The sequence below is a fragment of the Pollicipes pollicipes genome, unplaced genomic scaffold (assembly GCF_011947565.3).
Source record: "Pollicipes pollicipes isolate AB1234 unplaced genomic scaffold, Ppol_2.1 Scaffold_6052;HRSCAF=7182_pilon_pilon_pilon, whole genome shotgun sequence".
Taxonomy (NCBI): domain Eukaryota; kingdom Metazoa; phylum Arthropoda; class Thecostraca; order Pollicipedomorpha; family Pollicipedidae; genus Pollicipes; species Pollicipes pollicipes.
In genome coordinates this window covers 18,019,696-18,042,581 of record NW_023596805.1, presented here as the reverse complement: position 1 = coordinate 18,042,581, position 22,886 = coordinate 18,019,696, and the positions used below count along the sequence as shown (strand labels likewise).

At 49.2% G+C, this 22,886-nt stretch overlaps 2 protein-coding genes across 2 annotated transcripts in view; one reads left to right on the top strand and one right to left on the bottom strand.

Moving 5' to 3' along the window:
• Positions 1 to 7,202: 7,202 nt before the first annotated feature.
• Positions 7,203 to 7,715, bottom strand: LOC119104309 (uncharacterized). The gene has a single exon (XM_037228006.1). It carries the CDS (start codon positions 7,713 to 7,715, stop codon positions 7,203 to 7,205), a length of 513 nt encoding a protein of 170 aa, XP_037083901.1.
• A 10-nt stretch (positions 7,716 to 7,725) lies between these two features.
• Positions 7,726 to 22,886, top strand: part of LOC119104307 (facilitated trehalose transporter Tret1-like) — a 79,845-nt gene continuing 64,684 nt past the window's right edge. The window contains exon 1 of the mRNA XM_037228005.1: positions 7,726 to 7,815. Coding sequence (XP_037083900.1) covers positions 7,726 to 7,815 — 90 coding nt within the window. The remainder of the gene's footprint in view (positions 7,816 to 22,886) is intronic.

Sequence of the window (22,886 nt, the reverse complement as noted above, 5' to 3'; positions counted from 1 at the left end):
GGGGACTGGGCGTTGAGCTGCTGAGCAAATCAGGGAGATTAAGCGCTCGTTGCGCTCGGATAATGCGGGTGCTGATGGTTGGGTTTGGAGCTCCACGTTGATAAGTGTGCGGTTGGAGCTGAGGTGTGCGGGGGTATTACATGTGTGGTTGCCAGCGTGTGCTGTTGCGCGTGCGTGAAATCCAAGAAGTGTTGAGCTCAAAAATAGACAGTTTTTTTAGGAGAATGCAATCCGTTATGTGTCCTGTCGGCTGCAGAGGCCGCCCCAAGCCCTGCCAGCCGGCTCCCCGCTCCGTGTGACGTCACGGCTCCTGTGCAGCCCACCAGCCTCGCCGGCCCCACTCGCCCGACTGCCACAGCTGGAGCCTGGCGCCCGCCGACCTGGCCCTGTAGGCTGCTGCTCCCACCTGGACCCAAGGCCCTAAAATAACAGGTTGGACGGCAGGGTTGTACCACAACACACTTGATCTCAAATTGGTACCGGCACAACCGTCCCATACTCCAATTTCAATCACTTGCTGTAGCAATAATAAAGAACAAATTATATTTAGTAAACATATGATTACTGGCCGAGGATTATAATCTATACTAAGCAACTTGTAGATAAGCATTTTTAATAGACTAAACATGGCACTAAATCCGGAAATTGGAGAGTTCTGGTGCTCCGAAGTCACAACAAAACTACACTGGTCTGCTGGTGGCATGCAGGGCAGCATAACTTTTTACGCCGTTAATTGCTCAGCAATTCCCAGTGCAAAATTACACACGGGTACCCACTATGATACTATCTTGACGTTAACATAACCATGTTCACTAAATTTTGTCTTAAGGTAGCCAATCAACAAAAAAACCCTGCAATGTTCAAACCGTGCACCACTGTTACATTCAAATGCCTCAATGAAGGTCCATGAAAGTAAGTTTGGTGTAAATGCATACACAATTTGATTTGTTTTGGCTCCCTTTCCACATTTCAGTCTGACATGTCATAGACATAGCTCCAGTGGCTCTAATCTGACAAAGTTCGGAGAATGTATGATATGCTTACAGACATTCAATTACAGACAACAGACATGATCAATTACATTCCAATGATATTTCAAACAAAGCAAAGGTGAAATACACCATGAGCTTCCAGCATGAAGCCATCTACTGGCTGTCTACAGGTTGCCATCTACCATGTTTTGATGCTTAGAATACCATCATTGGCGAGCAGTCAATCATAATGCTTCCTTCTTCTTGTTGCGATAAAATAATGTCAATGCATTCTTGTGAGTGCTGCGTCAGTGGTCAGTGGTCTGACCAAATAGGCTTACCAAATAACTTTGAACCTTCAGTTCACACCCAACTCAACTTATCTCACTCAACTCAGCCGCCGGGAACTGGACAGTGAAAAATATGCAACTCATCCCTCAAAAGACACCAACAATTAAATTTGTTTCTTCGCGGATTTGGGTCACTTTCTTCTCAAAGCTGGGTTGAGGCCAAAATTTTGGGGGGACTGAGACCCATCGACCGAATAGGAAACTGCAACCTTGCCAAATGTCAGCCAGTGCTAGGTATATCTAACAAAGTTCCCGGTGCCGTGTGTAAGCCTTTACACACATGGTGAAGATGCTCTTATCTTTCCAGTTCTAGTTCAAATGCAGACAAAAGTCATAGAGTCTGCCAGTTATGCCGCACTATCAATGCATTCTAGCAATTTATCATAACCAGTGGCATAGTCAAGGCTTTCCACATGGGGGGGGGGGGGAGGGCTGATCAGTACGTTAGTTTGTATGTTGGTATGTATAAGTATGTTACTTACAGGCCCTTCTTTAATGTCTTGAATGATGCACTTCCCCATGTTTCTTACGTTCGTGTAGCATAGGGAAAACACTGGGGCCTTGAGGCTGAGTACTTTGAAAATGAGTCGGTCTTGTTTGATCACAGAGTAATTCGGCTTCTAGGAATCTTACTTCCCTTCCAGGTACAATGCTAGGTTAGGAGCCTTGTGGTCCTCCGCTGCCTATTCAAATGATCTTCATAGTATTTATTTGCGCTCAATCCACATTCAGTTGGCATTTCTAAAACACACATAAAATACATTATGTCAAGGCACAGGAACTGTTAAAATCCAAGATGTTATGAAAGCTGTGAAGTGTATTTGCGAGAAACAATATTCACATAAATAAGACAGCAGTACTAGCCCTATTCCCCGGGGAAACACCAGGAGAATAAACATGATGATGCGTGATTTTTTAGCAACATGCGTTTATCGAAACGAATAGCGGAAGTGAATTCAAAATTGCTCGGCAATGATCCTAACCGATTTTTTTTTTCGAAACAGGGAATCACAATTTTTTCGGGACACCAACATTCAGGGGATTAAACAAGGGCAATTGCCAGCCATTACTACTATACAATACATATCTATCTAAGAACAAGAGCACGCGAACGTGCGTGTACATGTAAACGTTAATTCCTCGAATGCTGGTGCCCTGTAAAATCTGTAATTTGCTGGTTCCAAAAAACTGAAAAATCGAGTAGGATCATCGGCAATGACGTCACCGTCCCCTTCTAGGCGCAGGAGCCAGGCGTCAGCGCGAGCCCCGCAGCTCGGCGTGGCAACGGCGTCGCGCACATCTCATGAACAATTACCCGCTCCACGTCCACTCCGGGAAAGGACAGGGACCTGGCGTTTTGTATAAAACACCTAGTTTCTAGGATTTTAAGGACTCTTTTGCCAGCGCTGGTGAGGGCCCGTGCTGCCTGTGCTGCTGCGACCGTGGTCTCCACCGGCTTACAAGCGTGTAAGGGCTTACAATTCTCATCCTGGGCTAGCCGGGATGAAATGTTTTGTGTGAATGTCATTGTTTTGTTGTTGGGTTTTTATTCTCGAGCATTGCGAGTGCCACAGTTTGCCATGTCTTGCCGGCACGCTTCATTTTCTTTTAGCAGATTTCGTTGTGTGAGAATATAGGTGTATCACTCGTGTGAATGTGCTTTTATCTTCTCCACTGGTCGAGTGTCTAACCACCGAAACAGGACAATCGGTAGCAGGAATGGACAACAGCGGACGATGCATGAACAATTCCAACAAGCAGGGCGAGCTGGGTTGCAAGCTGATGTGTTCGAAAAAGCAGCATCTCTAGTTGCGGCTAGAAACGAAATGTTTTCCCAAAATATCATCCCGCAGCCCAGCCCGACCCGCCTAACTGATGACCCATCCCGCAAAGCCCGCCTCACTACACTGCTGATCACCATTAATCCGCAAATACTAATTTATTGCAATATGCATGATGATTTCACCTTAAGCTGAGACCAGTGCATAAAAATGCGCATAAAATGGCATACTCATCTCACCTAATGCATAACATTACTTTACTAACACCAGTTATGTTACTCAGGGAGCAGCAATCAAAGTACCAGCACGATGGAATTTATAATGCATTAAAGTATACCCTTGACACTGTGATAGCAGTTTTCCGCTACAAATGAGAATGATGAAGATGAAAATTAAACCGCTCTGTCATCAAAAGTCTCAAAGGGCCCTTCTATTTCATTTCAATAAACCACAGGCCATTTCTTTAAAATTGCATGCCTCAAGTGATAGCTTTGCACTGGCAGAGTATCAAATGCTGAATGTTCCAAGTTATGGGAAGTGTATTCTTCAAATCATGGGAAGTGTCGGCTCATTACAATGTACATGAGTTCGAACATCCTGGCACTGCGCCACAACTGTCACTGGTGTCATAGTTCTCACTAAACGACCTCAGCCAGCCTCCTCTATGGTGTTCGCTGTTCCTAGGAGGTTACATGTTATAACCATACCACATAGCAACCATATGGCAGCTTTGAACTTGTCAACATTTCTATCACACCACTATCCATGTGCCAGCCCATAACAATCGCCGCGCCGCACCTGTGATACGGCCTTCAGAGCAAGGACAGTGACATCATTGACAGCTAGCAACACCATCAAAAACCTTGAAACATTGTTGCATCTAAAAAGCCTTTCATAAAAACAACGAACAACTACCAAAATAACTTCCAAGAACTCGTTCTGTAGCACACGACGCCTGCAGAATACCTTTTACGATGTTTAATGAATGCTTCATAGACGTCATATGTTGAGAAGATATCTTTATACAGAACCGTGTGCATGCTCAAATATTTTCAAAAAGTGAATAAATCATGCAGAACAAAAGCCTTCATGACAAATTTGTAGAACAAGAGTAAAAATCACAACAGGAGAAACCATAAAATGTAAGCGCTTTTTAATCGTAGTCGTAAATTTATCTTCATCAGACTTTGATAAACCAACTCTCCGCCAACAGCTTCTTCGGTTTCGGCAACTCTTGCGCATTTGATACGTTGGTTACTACTGGCCGTATTGACAGGTGAGTGAAGCTGGAACAATGAGAGGCTCACAGTTCACATGCATTTCATCAATGGTGGATATTGATTGTAATTTGTAAGATGGGTTCTTGTGTGGAAACCAAGAAATGTGAGCGCACCACACCTTCGTCACAACACAAGTGCAGTGTGCGGTTGTTTTCACACAAAGGACCCACCTGAATGCTGCTCAATAAAATCAGACCACACGTTTAAAGATCTGGGCTGCTATTCTCGATTTTTTTCGTGAATTGTTTGCTTACAGCTGTCCAATTTGTGCGGCCTGGTTTTCTGGTGTGTCATGTCCGACATGTGCTTTCTGTCACTGGTGCTCTTCCCGTAACAAGTAAAAACATGTTTTTTTAATTATGTTTGCTGGCCCTGGGATAAAGATTTGCATAAATACAACATTTTGTTTGCTAACATTTTCGGTACGCAAAAACCCGCCAAGTCTGGTCGATAACCCAGCCAAAAGCCTGCGGGTTCTTGCAGGTCAGAAATTGGCGCGTCGGCGGCCTGAAAAGGTGCGTCTCTAGTTCCCACCCCTCCCCCTGCCTGGACCGCCCGCTCACTCTGAGATAAGCGGCCGACCAGTCCAATTCCGAGTACCGCCGCCGCCCGGTTACAAACCGGCATCCGGGCGACGCACGTGTCCAACGCGTGCGCTCCCCCCCCCCCCCCCCAAGCGCCACGCGGGCCGCGCGTCGCGCAAGTGAGAGGGGGAGGGGGTGACGCATAGAGCGCTGTCTCCGCCGCACGCTGCCTCTGCGGCGCCCGTCCCCATCCAACAGGTGGCCGAGGTAGGGCAGATGGCGCTGGAGGTGGGCAGCAGGCACAGCGTCAGCCTTTGGCGGTCATCTGCGTCGATACCTTCTGTTCAGAGGTCAACACTGACAGGATCATCTCCCTGGACACGGCTTGGCTTGGGCTCGACTCGAATGCCGCCTCACGCGGCCAGGATGGTTTCGCGACTAGCCGCTCACATTGAAGCCACGGCTGCTGCCAATGTAGGCACCACTGGTCCCAAAGTGAGCGCCACTGGTCCCCATGTGAGCACCACTAGTCCCAATGTGAGCACCACTGGTACCAATGCCAGCACAACTGGCGCCAATGTGGACACCACTGGTGCCAATGAGAGCCCCACCGGTACCAATGTGAGCACCATTGGTGTCAATGTGGGCACCACTAGTGCCAATGTGCGCACCACTGGTACCAATGTGAGCACTATTGGTGTCAATGTAAGCACCATTGGTGCCAATGTGAGTACCACTGGTACCAATGTGAGCACCCTTGGGGTCAATGTGGGCACCACTGGTGCCAATGTGCGCACCACTGGTACCAATGTGAGCACCCTTGGTGTCAATGTGGGCATCACTGGTGCCAATGTGAGCGCCACTGGTACCAATGTGAGCACCACTGGTACCAATGCCAGCACTATTGGTGTCAATGTGGGGACCACTGGGGCCAATGTGAGCACCACTGGCACCAATGTGAGCACCAATGGTGCCAATGTGAGCACCACTGGTACCAATGTGAGCACCCTTGGTGTCAATGTGGGCACCACTGGTACCAATGTGAGCACCCTTGGTGTCAATGTGGGCATCACTGGTGCCAATGTGGGCACCCCTGGTGTCAATGTGGGCACCCCTGGTGCCAGGGGATGTTGCGCCAGGTCATTGCCGGCTGCTGAACGCAAAGTCGCGGCTTGCTTGATGAAACCGTGTTGCTTGGGGATGCGCCTGATAACTATGTGCCCAAGGATTTTATTGTACTTGGTACTATCCACATTCATACCATATCGTACTTATTGCACAACCGCACTCTTATGTGATGAGTGCATATGCCACCCGATTGGTCACGCCACTGGCATCTGTTGTCTGTCCTGAAACTCTGTTTTTCCTTGTATGCGCCGATAGCCTGTACAATGGTCCGCACATACTGAACATGCACAGCACTGCACATCAAAAAGCACAAATTGCTAGGTTTCAAGAGCTCAACACGCGTTTGTGTCGGAGGTCAATAAGATCCCCCTACCGAATACTTTTCCAGAAAAACCTCCCCAAGGTTGTCGATTGAATCCACCAGTAGATGAAGACAATATTCCGCTGAAAACATATCGTGATATCATTATATTGCATAGTGAGGTCACAATAGGTTACGCAAGGACATGCAATGTCATACAGGTCATCCAAGGCCAATGAACTCTGTTGTCGGTAGCGGTGAAGCTCGGCGAACGAATGCGACGTGTGTAACGACCTCTATGCCGTGGAAGTGAAGCTGATGACGTATAATTTCATGTACCAGCGTGCCTATTCTCAGTTGTTACAAATACACTGCCAAATGTCTAGGGGGCTATAAACAATGTTCACGAAAGCTGTACAATCTCCAGTGCATGTAGATATACAACCCATAATTTCGGATCACAGAAAAGTGATGTACTGCCGATCACTCAGGTTAGCACTTTAATCCTTTATTTGGACGGTCTATTAATCTAACTTGAGTTTACCTCAGGTAACGTCTAGAGAAGCCCAAAACGACATTTTTGCTTCTGGGATGCTTTTGTCCAACAGCTGCGCCTATTACGATTAAGTGAGTCAGAGTCGTATTGTGAAAGAAAGCAAAAAAGGTCGTTCTTGTAGGCTACTGGTAGACCAATTACGAACAGTGACCTGACCTGACCCTTGTGGGGGCAAAACATGGTCGGAAAGGATTCCCCATTCTCCACTCTTGTCTCTAAATCCTCGATGTCTGTCTTGACGTGATTACAATGTTTTAATTGCATCTATCAGAGCGAGCTTTTTCTTTTTGTGATCTATGCTGACCCCACATTTAACTTAAGATCAAGCTGCCCCCGGGCCGGGCGCGGATGTCTCCGACCCCCATCCGGGCGCGGATGTCTCCGGCCCCCAGCCAGGCGCGGATGTCTCCGGCCCCCAGCCAGGTGCGGATGTCTCCGACCCCCAGCCAGGCGCGGATGTCTCCGGCCCCCAGCCAGGCGCGGATGTCTCCGGCCCCCAGCCAGGCGCGGATGTCTCCGACCCCCAGCCAGGCGCGGATGTCTCCGGCCCCCATCCGGGCGCGGATGTCTCCGACCCCCAGCCAGGCGCGGATGTCTCCGGCCCCCAGCCAGGCGCGGATGTCTCCGACCCCCAGCCAGGCGCGGATGTCTCCGGCCCCCATCCGGGCGCGGATGTCTCCGACCCCCAGCCAGGCGCGGATGTCTCCGGCCCCCATCCGGGCGCGGATGTCTCCGACCCCCAGCCAGGCGCGGATGTCTCCGGCCCCCAGCCAGGCGCGGATGTCTCCGACCCCCATCCGGGGGCGGATGTCTCCGACCCCCATCCGGGGGCGGATGTCTCCGACCCCCAGCCAGGCGCGGATGTCTCCGAACCCCAGCCACGCGCAGGCTAGTCAGACAACATTTATTGTGGATCTTGTCCAGGTAAGCAAGCGCTATACGTAATACGTTCCTACCACCAGCGCGCAGCTAGGATAAAGGAGTCCATGTATTTCACGCCGGCGTCAGACATGCGCCCCCCCCCCCTTTTTCGCTTTTAGCAGACATGTCTGAATCTATGTATAGCACAGCCAATTACAGCCCGAGTGCAACGTCCAGCCCCACATGGGACGATTGTCAGACAAGCCTCCTCCACGCCGGAGGCAAGAAGAAGTACTGTCGCACCAGGCACGAGCTGACACGGGGAGAGGTGAAGAACCAGCCGGTCTCGCCATCTTCATCCTGACCAGTGGAACGTCTCGTACGACGTGGGATGTAGAAGTGTGTGTCTCATGAAAATGGGTGGCACTGGATGGGTAAGGCGTCTGGAATGAAAAGGCTAGCTTCTGTACGGTCTCACGTCTTGCTCGTGTTCGTGCTGTGCTCCTCCATATCGGCGCGACTCCACCTGCCCAGGTGCTGACTGGAGACCACCAAACGGGATTTTCCACGTCGTTTTTTGGCAACGGCAACTTGCCGCCTGTCTGCAACCACCATTATGCCTTCATCTCTAAGGGGATTCAAAACCGGACCGCTGTTGGCCCCCGACCCCAGTGCTTTCTCACGCACAGCGCTGTGCATGCTCACTATGTCCAGATCATTGTACAGGCTACCAACGCTTTCAAGGGAAAAGAAAGGAAAGAGAATGCTATGACAGACAGCAGACATTGTCGGCGTGATAAATCCGGTTTCATAGATACTGGTCACACATTAAGTATGACAGCATAATAAGTATTGTATGGTATGGACATGGATAGTGCCAAGCATGATAAAATCCTCGGGCGCACAGTTAAAGGGCGCAGCTTCAAATAACACAGTTTCGCCATACACTTGGGGCGACTTGGGGATGGTCCCGTCAGTGTTGACCCCTCAGTAGAAGGCCTCGACGCAGACGACCGTCGCAGGCCGACGCTGCGCCTGCTGCACAACCCCAGCGCCATCTGCCCTTCCTCAGCCACCTGTTGGCTAAAGGCAGGCACCGTAAGGGCAGCGTGCTGGTGGTCACCGAAGCAATGCAATCAACAAACAAATATCTCACCAGATCACTTTAACAATGGCTAATCGGTATTTATTAACACACATACGCACACACACACACACACCGGCACGCAGCGCCCTCTGCTCTCCCTCCCCCCCCCCCTTCCACGTGCGCGACGCGCGGCTCGTGTGGCGCTTGGGGAGGGGGGGGGGGGCGCACGCGTGGGACACGTGCGTCCCCCGGACATCGGTTTGTTACCGGCCGGCGGCGGCGGCCAGAAGTAGACCGGTGGGCCGCGCCTCTCAGCGTGAGCGGCGCTCCAGGTGGGAGCAGCGGACTACAGGGCCGGTCGGCGGGCGCCAGGCTCCAGCTGTGACAGTCGGGCGAGTGGGGCCGGCGAGGCTGGTGGGCTGCACAGGAGCCGTGACGTCACGCGGAGTGGAGAGCCGGCTGGCGGGCTTGGGGCGGCCTCTGCAGCCGACAGGACACATAACGGATTGCACTCTTAGTGTCCGGGTCTATCAAGTCAAAGCTCGTTGGAATCCAATCCACCTGCTACTTGGAGCTTGGCATTTTTTTAGCCCGCCCTCCTCCCTCAAAGAAAAACCGCCCCAAATCCGCCCTAATCCATATTCAAGTTTCTACTGCTGTCATCAAAGCTTGGAAAATGCGCTTTTCTAAGCAGATCTATGCAATAGTCTCCTTTAACAAATTCCATACAGGTATGTTGATGGGTGCAAAAATAAACAATTGGTAGGTAAGATTAAACATTCTGACTGGGCCCACAAATAAACTGCCATGCTCTCAATTGGTGACCTTAACCCTTGCCCTGATCCGCCGTTTTTTCATAGCGCTGATCTATGGAGGGGGGGGGGGGGAATAGGTCGATGTGACCTCCCTGGCCTTTTTAAACTAATGAAGATCGACCTCAGCGGAAACACCAGCGAATTAGTACTAGGTTTATGTTGTTAGGTTAACTGGCCCTTTTTCAGGTAACAGGTCAAAGTTGCTAGAAAATCGCGCTTTTTGACTTAACAACATGGTACATACGAGACCATGCCTTTTGACAACACAGATCTTAACACGCATGTTCCTGCTTTGACTATGATTACAGTAATATATGTTCTAATGTGCTTTGAGCATACAATTGTGATACATGTCTCCGTTAATGTTACAGTGTCGGCACGCCACGCGCGTTCCACGGCGTCGCCGGTTACCGCCCGCCGCCCGCGCCGGCCGTTGGTCGCCGCGCAGTGTTCCTCAAACACCTCGGCTGCTGCGAAACCGCGAAAGCTAGAAACATGACGGGTGCCAAAATATGTGCAACGAATGCTCAATAGGTTAATACAAATTTGGCAGTACTTGCGAAACGTGCCAGTGAGGTATTTTGAAAAAAGCTTTAGAGGATCGCAGAAATAATGATTATGTACCTATCATCACGATGCAGGCCTTCTAAGCGACATATTGATGCTTAATGAAAGGACAAATTCCGATCCAGGAATTTCGATCGGCGGGAGCCTCTCTAAAACGGGCATTCATTTCAATCAACGGGCCACTAGCCCTACGTAAAAGCTTAGATTTTGCTCAAAAATCGGTGGCCCCATGGTATGAGATAAAAAAAAACACGCAACATACATACTTGGCTACTTGAGCAATACCAAAATTATCGCCATTTTGCATATCGCAAGCTCTGCCTCACATAAGCCGTGTTTAGTGCGGGCTCATGTAGTCGGTTCTGCAAGACTGCCATGACATCGGAACACTTAGCACCCGTATTGGTTTTATTTTGGTGTGTGTGGTCAGCATTTAGATCACAAGTTCAGTGGAAGGAACACGGTCATTCCATGCTTCTCATTTTTATGTTTTGAAAAAAGCATTTTGCAATGATTGCATCCCGAAAATTATTCCTCACGGACCCAAACTTGATCAATGAGGCGATAGACCGTAAGCACGGCTAGGTTCCACTCAATGATATTCCAAGAAATATCGAAAAGCACATCTCTAAATTTGTGATTAAAAATGTCAAAACTATTTTGAAATGCATAACTATTTTTATCTTACAGTAATGCCATTTGTTAATTCGCCATGTTCTTTCCCAATGAATCATGAAAAACGTAGTACGCATTTTCATACCGACCCATCGAGCGAGAACCGAACCTCGCCTCCCGCAGTCGCGGTCGGCTGCCGTTCCCCAAGCCCCCTTCCTCCATAGAGTCGCGTGTCTGACGCAGTGTGCGGCGGCGCGCAGGGGAAAGTGGACGGGCAGCCCGCTGATACCGAGGACGGCAAGGATGAGATGAATCACGTTTGGGTTCCCTATTCACACTTATTACAAAGGGAGCGACCGTTCCAGTCGCCTGAGTGTGAGAAAGATTATTGAGCGGTGCATCGCTAGACACTGCATTGTAATCGCAAGGCTGACAGCACTGGCGTGTCTAATTACGACCAGAGACCCGAAAAGCTACTTGGAAGTGGTCCAACTGTAGTGCTCCTTTAGAAACCACCACGCTTGCCATCAAATACAACTCACTCGAAGACGTGTCGAGTGTTTTTTTTTATCACGTGTTTTTCACACGTGAGATCTGTGAAAAAGCGATGTGCCCTCATCACGAACAAGGCTATTAATGCAATATAACAAAGTCAGAAGAGGAGCGTCGCAACGGTGAAGAGGTTCAACAACCGACTGTTGCAAACGAAGTTAATTTACTGGTTGCCGTGCTATGTGTGTGGTGACAGCTGCCGTGACCGATTCCCAGTCCGTTTAACAAATGATACTAACAAAGAAAGAAGCTGCAGTCAGCCAGCTCGTCACGAGAAGAGCACATGAGATCAACGGAGAGCGGCAGCAGGGCCGTCGACGGCGGGTGCTCGTCTCCAGCAGCACCAGGACCTCCTCGCCATGCGCAGAGTCAAACCCGCTCTCATTCGAATCCAAATTCGACACTTGGTCAAAATAGCCCGAGAGTTAAAAAAGGAAAAATGTTCTCGTAGCAGCCACAATAGAGAAGCCCTTGTACGTCGTGTCAAAATAGAGGTGGCAAAACATGGACGTGAAACAGTGTTTCTAAAGAGGCCATATCAGCGTATTGACGAATTATTGACGAATTTTTGCACACATTTAAGATGTGAAATATTGCTTGAACATTCATGTTAAAGACGGCAGCAATTTGGTACACCAGAAAGACGTGGTTTTGGCACACCTCTGATAGGTATACGTGCACAGCAACAAAAATGCCGAGTCTTGAAGGCCTTTAACATTGGCCAGCCTCCGTCCCTCGCGGCGTGTTCTCACTGGTTCGTCCGCAACGCAGCGTTTGTGTGCACTGTTACCGCGTTTGCGCGCATCTTCCGAATCCAAAACTGATATCGCAAGCCGCCAATAGTGCACTGACCCAGAATCACCTCATGAAAGGAAGAACGCTTTAACTTCACAAGTAAGAAATGCATGCTGAGGCATTGCAAAGAATGACAGTTAGCTAATATTGACTAACAGCATGTGCACTCAAGTCGTTTCTTGCGGACTTGCCAAATATATCGGACGCCAATGGCGTGGAGTACAACAGGTGTTCCATATAGACTACGAAACATTTCACTATTACAAACTTCTGGGAAATTTTAGAAAACCACTCGGAATTCAAAGAAACCTGGCAAAGCATTAATTCGACGCAAAAACGCAAAGCGCTTACCCGCAAGGCGCATGTGAATATTTGAGGGAGCGAGAGAGTGCATTTTATGCGGCGATCTTTCGGAAAATCACTTTTTTTGGTTCAAGATGCTATCAAGGATTTCGACGGGGTGCAGCGTAAGCAACAGTGTATCCGTTCGTCGCCCACGTGGGAATGAAAGACGGAGAGAGATGGCAGCACAAGGTGTTTTGTATAATAAGCGACCGCACCCCGAACCAGACTCAGACACATGCTCCAGAAGACGGCAAATGAATTGCTGAGACAGGAGAATAGCTCACCCCGGAAAATCCATGACTACGCCGATGGATCAGCTATCCAATATAAACTAAGTATAACTTTCGGAACATGCGCCTTCACCGAAGTGAGTGTGAAATGGGCTGTACCTGCCACTTCTTCGCCACATCCCCTAGAAAATCCCCTGGTGACGGAGTAGGTACAACAGTACAGGCGCACGCCGCGCGAGTCGGTCTTCAAAGGCCGATAGACAGGCAAATCCTTATCCCTAGGGCATGCTCGGCTCCTGGCCCAGCGCCAGATCCGGCCGGCTGGTCTAGGACGATAGTACAATAATGACCAACGTTGTTTTCCCCCTCCCCCTACTGGCCACAACTAGCATTTTAATTTTTTGTCTTTGGTCCCGAAACGGTGCATCATTTTGTGCAGCAGGCTTAGTTGTATCCGTTCCGCTCAGAGTGTATCCAGCTGTCAGCTGCAAGCCAGTCCAGTAAAGTTTCTTCTCTGATGCATTCCGACTAGAGACGCAGCTTTCCAAAAAATATCCACCCGCAGCGCAGCCCGCCCCGCCTAGCTAGTGTCCCGCCTAGCTGGTGAAACTAGTGATCCGGCCCGCAGAAGCCCGCCTATCTAGTGATCAAGCACGCAAAACTCGCTATATGATAATGCTGTTCCACCATTAATCTTCAACTGTCTATTTATAGCAATATGCATTTTATCATCTCACCTTAATTTTGGACTGTTCCATTATGTTGTGCATGAAATGGCATGTTATTTTCATGTAATGCACAGCATTGTTTTGCTTGTACCAGCGACGATGCCCAGAGAGCAGTAATCAAAGTACCTGCGCATTGTTTTGCTGACACCAGCGACGTTGCCCAGAGAACAGTAACCAAAGTGCCTGCGCAACGCGATACATCTTGTAATTAAACTCTTTAATAAGCCTTTGACTGCAACTGAGAGGGAATTAGGTGGAAATGCTTTAGTCTTTCACCAAAATGCTATAAAGATATCACTCTTCTGCCTTATCTTAACAAACCGCAGGCCATGTTTTCTCAAATGGCATGCATCAGCTGATCGTCCTGCATTGACAGTGTGGATAATGCTGGAGGTTTTAGGTTATGGAAAATGTCAGTTCATTACTGAGGCTCGTATGTCATCAGAAGTAAATGTTTCAAGATTTTACCAAAAACAAAACCAAATAGTGATGAACACTTGTCTTAACGACAGCTCACGCCTCGACTAAAGTAACGCCATGGATTTAACCAATGCACTTTTACCATCCTGTGCGACATTGGCGTAACTATAAACTATACGGGAGGGGGACGAGGGGTTGATTGATTAGGTCCGGGTCTGGGGTGATTTTATTATTATTTGATAAAATTTCGAATACAAAGTCATAATTAGGGTCTGGAGGACAAATTTCTTCCAGTTGCCAGCCAGCTAGCCTTTCGTCCCCTTTATGTGACATGCATGCATCATGGGATCATATGGAATCGAATGGCACTGTACGTGACTGAATGGAGCTGGACGCTACGGAACCACACGGACCACACGGAACCGGATCGTACGTGACATGGCGGGACGGGACCGGATGGACCCAGCTGGGACAAGACGGGACCGGACGGGTGCCCTGGTAATCATCCCTCACTCATTTAAGTCTTCAAGAAAATATAAAATGAAGATGCAACGCAATAGTATGTATTAAAACACGCACGCACGCACGCACGCACGCACGCACAAACGCACACACAAATACACACACACACACGCACGCACAGACACACGCACACACACACACACACACACACACACACACGCACGCACGCACGCACGCACGCACGCACGCACGCACGCACGCACACACACACACACACACACACACACACACACACACACACACACACACACACACACACACACACATACACACAACATACACACAGACACACACATGCGCGCGCGCGAAAGCACGCGCGGACGCCGGTTGAAAGTACACTTGTGCGATACCGCCGCAATGTGTGACGCCACCGAGCTACTGCAACCACTGCTAACTTTTTGGACGCTCCGACACTGCGTTAATGGCGCCACGCCGTCTGGCGCCGCGACCACTAGAAGGCCGTCGGCGATACTTCTTGGGGCACTCGGCCCGAACTGCTGAGCCTCGTGACAGGTCCTCGAGACGTGCTCAGTCGTCTGCGTGGACTACTGCACGTCTGGGCAACCAGAGGCACGGGTTCGATTCCCCGTGGTGCCGCCCTTCCTGTCAGGGTGCGAAGCATGCGGCGACATAAGGCCTCAGCAGCTGAGTGCGTCGTCAAGTCCCAGTAGCGATGACGGCAAGACGTACTCAACTTCGCTGCCGCTGGAGTTGAACGTGATTTTCGTGTTCTCAGGTCACGAAAAGGGCAGACCTTGTCCCGGTGGGTGCAGCCCGCACGTCAGCAGTGTGTTGGCCTCAAAAGCCGGTGACCTAGTGGCAGGTCAATGACCAGTGACCTCCGGGAAAAACCCACCCGCTTAGCAAAGTGCAAGCCTGCGCCTTGTCGCACTGAGTGTCGTCCCACGCCGTCGGCATGTCCTGGCCCGATGCTACCGGTCCTGACGGTCACACAGCAAAGCTCGGCTCGGGGGGGGGGGAACCCGCCGAGCTCCTGAAGTTGTACGGGGGCCTGCCTCCGTCAGGGCGCCTGAAGTTGTACGGGGGCCTGCCTCCGTCAGGGCGCCTGAAGTTGTACGGGGGCCTGCCTCCGTCAGGGCGCCTGAAGTTGTACGGGGGCCTGCCTCCGTCAGGGCGCCTGAAGTTGTACGGGGGCCTGCCTCCGTCAGGGCGCCTGAAGTTGTACGGGGGCCTGCCTCCGTCAGGGCGCCTGAAATTGTACGGGGGCCTGCCTCCGTCAGGGCGCCTGAAGTTGTACGGGGGCCTGCCTCCGTCAGGGCGCCTGAAGTTGTACGGGGGCCTGCCCCCGTCAGGGCGCCTGAAGTTGTACGGGGGCCTGCCTCCGTCAGGGCGCCTGAAGTTGTACGGGGGCCTGCCTCCGTCAGGGCGCCTGAAGTTGTACGGGGGCCTGCCTCCGTCAGGGCGCCTGAAGTTGTACGGGGGCCTGCCTCCGTCAGGGCGCCTGAAGTTGTACGGGGGCCTGCCTCCGTCAGGGCGCCTGAAGTTGTGCGGGGGCCTGCCTCCGTCAGGGCGCCTGAGGTTGTGCGGGGGCCTGCCTCCGTCAGGGCGCCTGAGGTTGTACGGGGGCCTGCCTCCGTCAGGGCGCCTGAAGTTGTACGGGGGCCTGCCTCCGTCAGGGCGCCTGAAGTTGTACGGGGGCCTGCCTCCGTCAGGGCTCCTGAAGTTGTACGGGGGCCTGCCCCCGTCAGGGCTCCTGAAGTTGTACGGGGGCCTGCCCCCGTCAGGGCGCCTGAAGTTGTACGGGGGCCTGCCTCCGTCAGGGCGCCTGAAGTTGTACGGGGGCCTGCCTCCGTCAGGGCGCCTGAAGTTGTACGGGGGCCTGCCTCCGTCAGGGCTCCTGAAGTTGTACGGGGGCCTGCCTCCGTCAGGGCGCCTGAAGTTGTACGGGGGCCTGCCCCCGTCAGGGCCCCGCTCCTCTGCAGCCCGCCCACCCGGCAACAGGCTGGCCACACAAACTATGTGGGGAGGGGGAGTGCTGCAAAGGTGTTCTTAGAACCCCTCTAGCCGGGCATTATTGCACACGCGCCGTGATGAAGTGCATAACTCGTAATGATTACAAGTCGGGCCGCAGGCCGAGCAAGGTGTGACGTCAATGAGTCAGAACCCCAATAGCTCCAGCATCCCAAACCGGCCCGGACCGGCCTGGTTAGTCGCGCTCTTGACGGTATTAGTTTGAATTTTGACTACGCGATGTTCCGGGAACAATGCCGGGTGATAAATGGAGACAGCAGTTGCACGACATAGCCAATATACGCTTTATGTTTTACGCAATCTTGGACGATGCCGATTTTATTGGTTTACTCGGAAGTGGCCCGTGTCAGCCGTTTCAGAACCTGTATGGAATAAAACACGTTATAGCCTAAACCGAGGGAGATTCAGCAACGCTGACAATCTCCTACGACGTATTGCCCTTCATTCGGCAACCCAGTAAGGTATATTTTAATACAAGCTATAACAAACGTTTCTTTTAGCAGGTCACGAAGTTTGATCGCTAGTAACACATCTCCGCTGTCTCACTATGTCATTATTGTAGCTTTCAACAGTTTTTCTCGTCTTATACGCAACATAGAAATTTACAATCACACAAAGGTTAGTGTTCAATGTTTGGATTCGATATCCTGAATATTGATCATGCAATATAACACTACGTGTGGCGTTACTGCTTAAGTATGTCGCTTCAATTGTTCCATCCATTAAAACAACTTACTTCATATTACAACAGCATCTCAGATTTGAGGTGACATGCAGCACTCACATTTTGCACCGTGATTACCCTTTGTTTACAGCTATGATTGCAATTTTATGAAAGCTGCTTAACCAATGAAACTACAACATAGGACGTCAATCAGCATTATTGGTACGCGCATGTGTTCTGTTTGCAAACCTCTTTTTAAAAGAGTAAAAGTTCTGTTTGTACCTCATCTGGTCTTTTTTTCTCTGCACCTCACTGTTAAGATCCTTGCTGCAGTTCAGTGTGAATGCCAACGAACAAGGCGCAAGCGGTCGCCTTCGTCCATCATTGCCTTCGTCCATCGTGCGGAAAGCTGTGGCCGTCTGCAGAGGGCAGCTTAGGCAGCCTGTAGCGCTCCTTCTCAACAGTTACTAGGAGTAACTGGGAGCTTCTCCTGGGGCTTAGCGCAGCTAAACAAGGCGAACCCAGTGCTCGTGTCCTTGACAAGCCACTTGCAAATGTAGGATATGTCCTTTGGAGAGAGCAACAGCCATGTGCGAGGGGTAGACCAGTTCCACCACGGTTCGGAAAGACCCCCAAAGACTTTAACATCGTCCAAGTCCTGGCTGGATGGATCCCTCCACGTTCTTGTGAACTTCAATTTGTTTTTCTTTCCTGGACTCCTTCGACTCAAAATCCATATTGACATTGCCTGACTCTAGCGAAGCAGCCTCTCTCTTAGTGAAAAGGCTGTAGAAAAGCTTACAGAGCGCGCCAAGTGGTCTGCTCGGTATCCGATGGCCTGGTCCGGTCTCCTCAGAGCATCCCATCATTTTAAAGAACTCTTTGGTTTAAAAGTCATGCAAAGTCGGGGACTGTTATACCGACTGTCTCAAAAACTTATGCATCACCATCATGAGCGTGTTAGTCTTTTCAATAGCGCTGATCCTCGAGAGAGAGAGAGAGAGAGAGAGAGAGAGAGAGAGAGAGAGAGAGAGAGAGAGAGAGAGAGAGAGAGAGAGAGAGAGAGAGAGAGAGAGAGAGAGAGAGAGAGAGAGAGAGAGAGAGAGAGAGAGAGAGAGAGAGAGAGAGAGAGAGAGAGAGAGAGAGAGAGAGAGAGAGAGAGAGAGAGAGAGAGAGAGAGAGAGAGAGAGAGAGAGAGAGGAGAGAGAGAGAGAGAGAGAGAGAGAGAGAGAGAGAGAGAGAGAGAGAGAGAGAGAGAGAGAGAGAGGAGAGAGAGAGAGAGAGAGAGAGAGAGAGAGAGAGAGAGAGAGAGAGAGAGAGAGAGAGAGGAGAGAGAGAGAGAGAGAGGAGAGAGAGAGAGAGAGAGAGAGAGAGAGAGGAAGAGAGAGAGAGAGAGAGAGAGAGAGAGAGAGAGGAGAGAGAGAGGAGAGAGAGAGAGAGAGAAGAGAGAGAGAGAGAGTAAGAGAGAGAGAAGAGAGGAGAGAGAGAGAGAGAGAGAGAGAGGAGAGAGAGAGAGAGAGAGGAGAGAGAGAGAGAGAGAGAGGAGATGAGAGAGAGGGGAGAGAGAGAAGAGAGAGAGGGAGAGAGGAATTAATCAACTGCTTTCAATTGGTCAGGTTCATCCTTTATGCTTTGATCGAGGTGATCCAGGAGAGACTCTATAAGCCCGGTGGCAAACCAGACAGGCCAAAAATAATTCCTCCGAATTGAAGGCATTGCTCCTATGGATAAGACAGTACAGCAAGCCTGATTCTTCGCAGAATAACCAGGAGAAATTATAGATAAATGCAGTGATATTTCGGCTACACGCCTTTAACGAAACGAATATGAGTAACTTTGATAACGGCAGGTAGTCGAACTATCACTGCATCTATCTCTCTTCTCACCTGAGGAATAAGGAATAAGGCTGACAGTACTGCACTACGAGTACTACGAGGAATAAGGCTAGCAGTACCGTCTTATCTATATACATAATGCCGCTCGCAAATGGACTTAACAGGTTACAAAAGATTACTCCCTTCACAAAAAGACAGATAACGTTGATCTTCTTTTCATACACTTAGCCTGGTGAAAGGCAGGCTATGTATCGCCTTAACGACCAATCGAACCAGTCCGGACTCTTAACCCGCGCCCGGCCAGGGGCCTGACTTTCATCTACGGTTTTTCCAGCACAGGTGAAGAACGAACGCTCGCAGCAGCTAAACAAAAATAAGTGCCTCTTTATTGCTAAATTTGGCATCCTCTTTGCAAATCTGAAGTTTTCATCCGACAAAATATAACCTAGACAGGTCAAGGTCAATCTTTGAAAAATTCGCCCACACATAACTTGTTCCGGGTTCTTTCTTGTCATAACTTGTTGTAGTAACAGATAATGATAGTACCTACAGTTCGTATCTTTCAAATTGTTGAAAAAGGCGTGTTCAGTGGCCTGAGGTCGGGTCAGTTTTTGATATTCTTTCGCACATAATATAAACTTGCACTATTTTTGTGTAGTTTGTGTTTGTATATGAGGAAAAGAATACTAACGTACATGCAAAGCCATCGTATGACGATAGGGCACATGACCTCGGCCCAGGTCATGGCCTACCTCTATGAGTATCTTCTGCAAAACACATGCTTAACTCAAAATATGCCATTGCGCAGGGCGATTTTGGACGCAGAATTGGAATATTCTACTGAAAACATGCTGTGGCAGCATTCTAATGCATACCGAGGTAAAAGTATGTTATGCGTGGACATGCAACGTCACATGAGATCATCCAGGGTCAATGACCTATGTTGCCGGAGGGGCTAGATGAGCGTGTGCGACGCGTGCAACCACTTCCTCACCGTGTTTGTGAAGCTAATTACATATATTTCATGTGCCAACGTACCTGTTCTCAGATTGTGCTAAATGCAATTCCAAACGTCGAATGAAATTCGAAGCTCAAGTCGAAATAAAAAACGAGCTGTGACTTGCTGCCTTGTGAATGCCCCTTTGCGTCAGAATGAACACTGCATGATTTCAGAGGTGTTTCCCACGGGCTCAATAATAATAATCACTATTATGTATTTCCAATGACCTGAGCAAAGAGCAACTTTTCTATGGAATAAAAATATAAAAATAATATGATATATTAATAATATAATAGGATAATAATATGATAATAATGAAAAATATAATATGTTAGTAATATAATAAAAATATAATACAAGGAGAATAGGGTTCATATCTCACTCGTTTGAGATATAGTGAACACCGACGAGACGCTAAAAACCAAACAAGAAACACCATTTTCGGTGACGATGTTTTTGGCAAAACACGCCCAGGCTGAAATCGAGAGAGGAATGCACCCCATACCTCTTTTAGCAATCGCTCTTTGCTTAATCCCCTGAATGTTGGTGCTCGGTAAAAACCGTGGCATGCTGTTTCAAAAAACCCTGAAAAATCGAGTAGTATCATTGGCAGGCAATTTTGAATTCACTTGTGTTGTTGCTTCGATAAAGGCATGTTGCCGAAACATCAACCCAACGACATCTCCATTTTCCTGTTTTTTTTTCTCTCCGAGGAATAAGGCTAGTACTACTGCCTTATCTATTACACGGATTCATTTGCAGTCGTATTATAAACTGTATAAACTGTCTTCTGCATTGGCGGACTCGGCGGAGGAGACACGATTTTAGCCCCATTAACTGCTAGACGCAAGTGCCTATCATTTTGCGACAGACAGGCGAGTAAGCACATGGAAGTCTTAAAGAGCACGTGCAACCCCCTCCTCTTACCGGATTAAATTACTATCCCCTTCACCTCCATCGGTGCAATACTTGGGGCAAAATCACCAGCAACTATGATAACAAATAAAAAAGTAAAATGCGTAAAAAATGTGTTTAAGCTGATCGCATGACTTCCGTAGCCTTTGCCACCGCTAGTCAGCACTTCTTTAAATGTGAACATGACCCATGCTAAACTTTCACACCTAAAATATCACTCGTGTGACGGTAAGAGAGCCCGGCAGCTCGAGATAGAAACTTTACCAGCACGTCACGAGACTCAAGTGCGTGCCATCCCCGTCGCCCGCGTAACAATCCGATTACGCGTCTGCGTGGTACTCAAAGGTCAGTTTGAATTTATATGCCAGCTTAAAGGTTAAGCCCAGTTTAACATTGCAGATGATACAGATGACGTTTCCAACAAATTTGGCGCCTAGGCCGTAGTCAAGGCCACGTAAGTAAAGCGCTTACCGAGAGCGTGTAAGCGCGACCAACGGCGGCCGGTTACGTATGCAGAAGGCAAAGCGATGTAAGGAGGCATTTGTTCAATGGGAGGGCGGCTGGTGACAGCGTGGATGTCGCAAAAGCGACTCAAAGGTTTGAGTGAACGAAACCGACGTCCAAGCAACAGGGTGCCGCCTGCATGAATCGTCTCTCATTGTAAGCGTGTTCTAGATCTGCCCAGCCTTTCTCGATTTCGCCCGGCCATAAACCGCGGTCCCGCGACGGAGCTTCTAACGCAAGTCTTGCGTTCTTCCAACTTCCACCATATGAGTTCTAATGATTCCTACTTCTCCGCGACAAGTATTGCTTCATTGACGTCATTTCTATGCGACACCACTTGCGCATAAACATCCTCGTGACGCTAATTCTTGTGTAAGGACTCAGGGTATAGTTTTTATTCAGCTGGGGGGATTTCAGCCGACCCCAGCTTGGGCTTCAGCCCCCCCCCCCCCAACTTTGGGAAGAAAGTGCGCAAATTTCGAGAGGAAACCTACTCGCTGGCATATTTTTAGGGCATGTTAGAATATTTTTCACCACTCAGCCACCTCCCCCCCAACTCATGTTGCGGAACTACGCCCATGCAATGTCTTGCAAAAACTTCCATCGTGCAAACGTTCTAACGCAAAACTGATGCGCATTATAAACCCTTCACGCCACCAAATTCCACACGACAAAACATCCAACGCAAAAACTTCTACGCAACGTTACTTCCAATGCAAGATCCTCCAACGCATAAAGGCCTACAAAACAAACCTTTCAATGCGTAAACATAAACTCATATACGATACCTCAGACGTGTACTCATTCTCAGACACACCAACTTATGAAACAATCTCAACCGTGAGCATTATTTCCTATTAGATCACCGGCTGTGTTGTCATTAAAACCACGTGTGCGGCTGTTCGCTACCTGAAATTCCTGATCTTTAATTCAGGGAAATTAAATAGTTGCGTCGTTTTCGAATCCAACTGCTTAAGCGTTAGATGCTACCAAATCTTTCTTTTTTGCTCATGCTGGATTAAAAGTGGAAGCTATTTATATTTGTAGTCGTGCATTGCACAGCTACACGAAGTCATATTCACGCAATCAAAAACAACGTTCTCCGTGCATTTTGAAACAATGGGTAACCTTATATCCGTTCTTTGTTTTCAACGTTCTTATAGGGTTACCATAAATGCTTTATTAGAAAGCGCATCGTTTTAGTCACAATGCGTAACGCCCCGCGTGCGCCGTGAGTGCCTTAGACACACACACACCTTAGACACACACCTTAGACATTTTTTACCGCCTCATATGCACAAAACGTGCTGCGAGAGTTCGGTGCATGCTTGTCGCCCATCATCCGGCACCCCGCCATGACTGCTGGCGCTTTAACGTCTCATTTTCACACTGGGCACCTGCCATGGGTCTTGATGGTCGCATAAGCTGCCCTTAAATCTGACCAAATTTTCATTTCAGGTGTGCATTGGTCGTCTTTACTTAAGTATGAATGAATGGGTGGCATGTTCCTAACGTTAATTTCCTGACGCTGTGTAAAGTCCGTTGGAC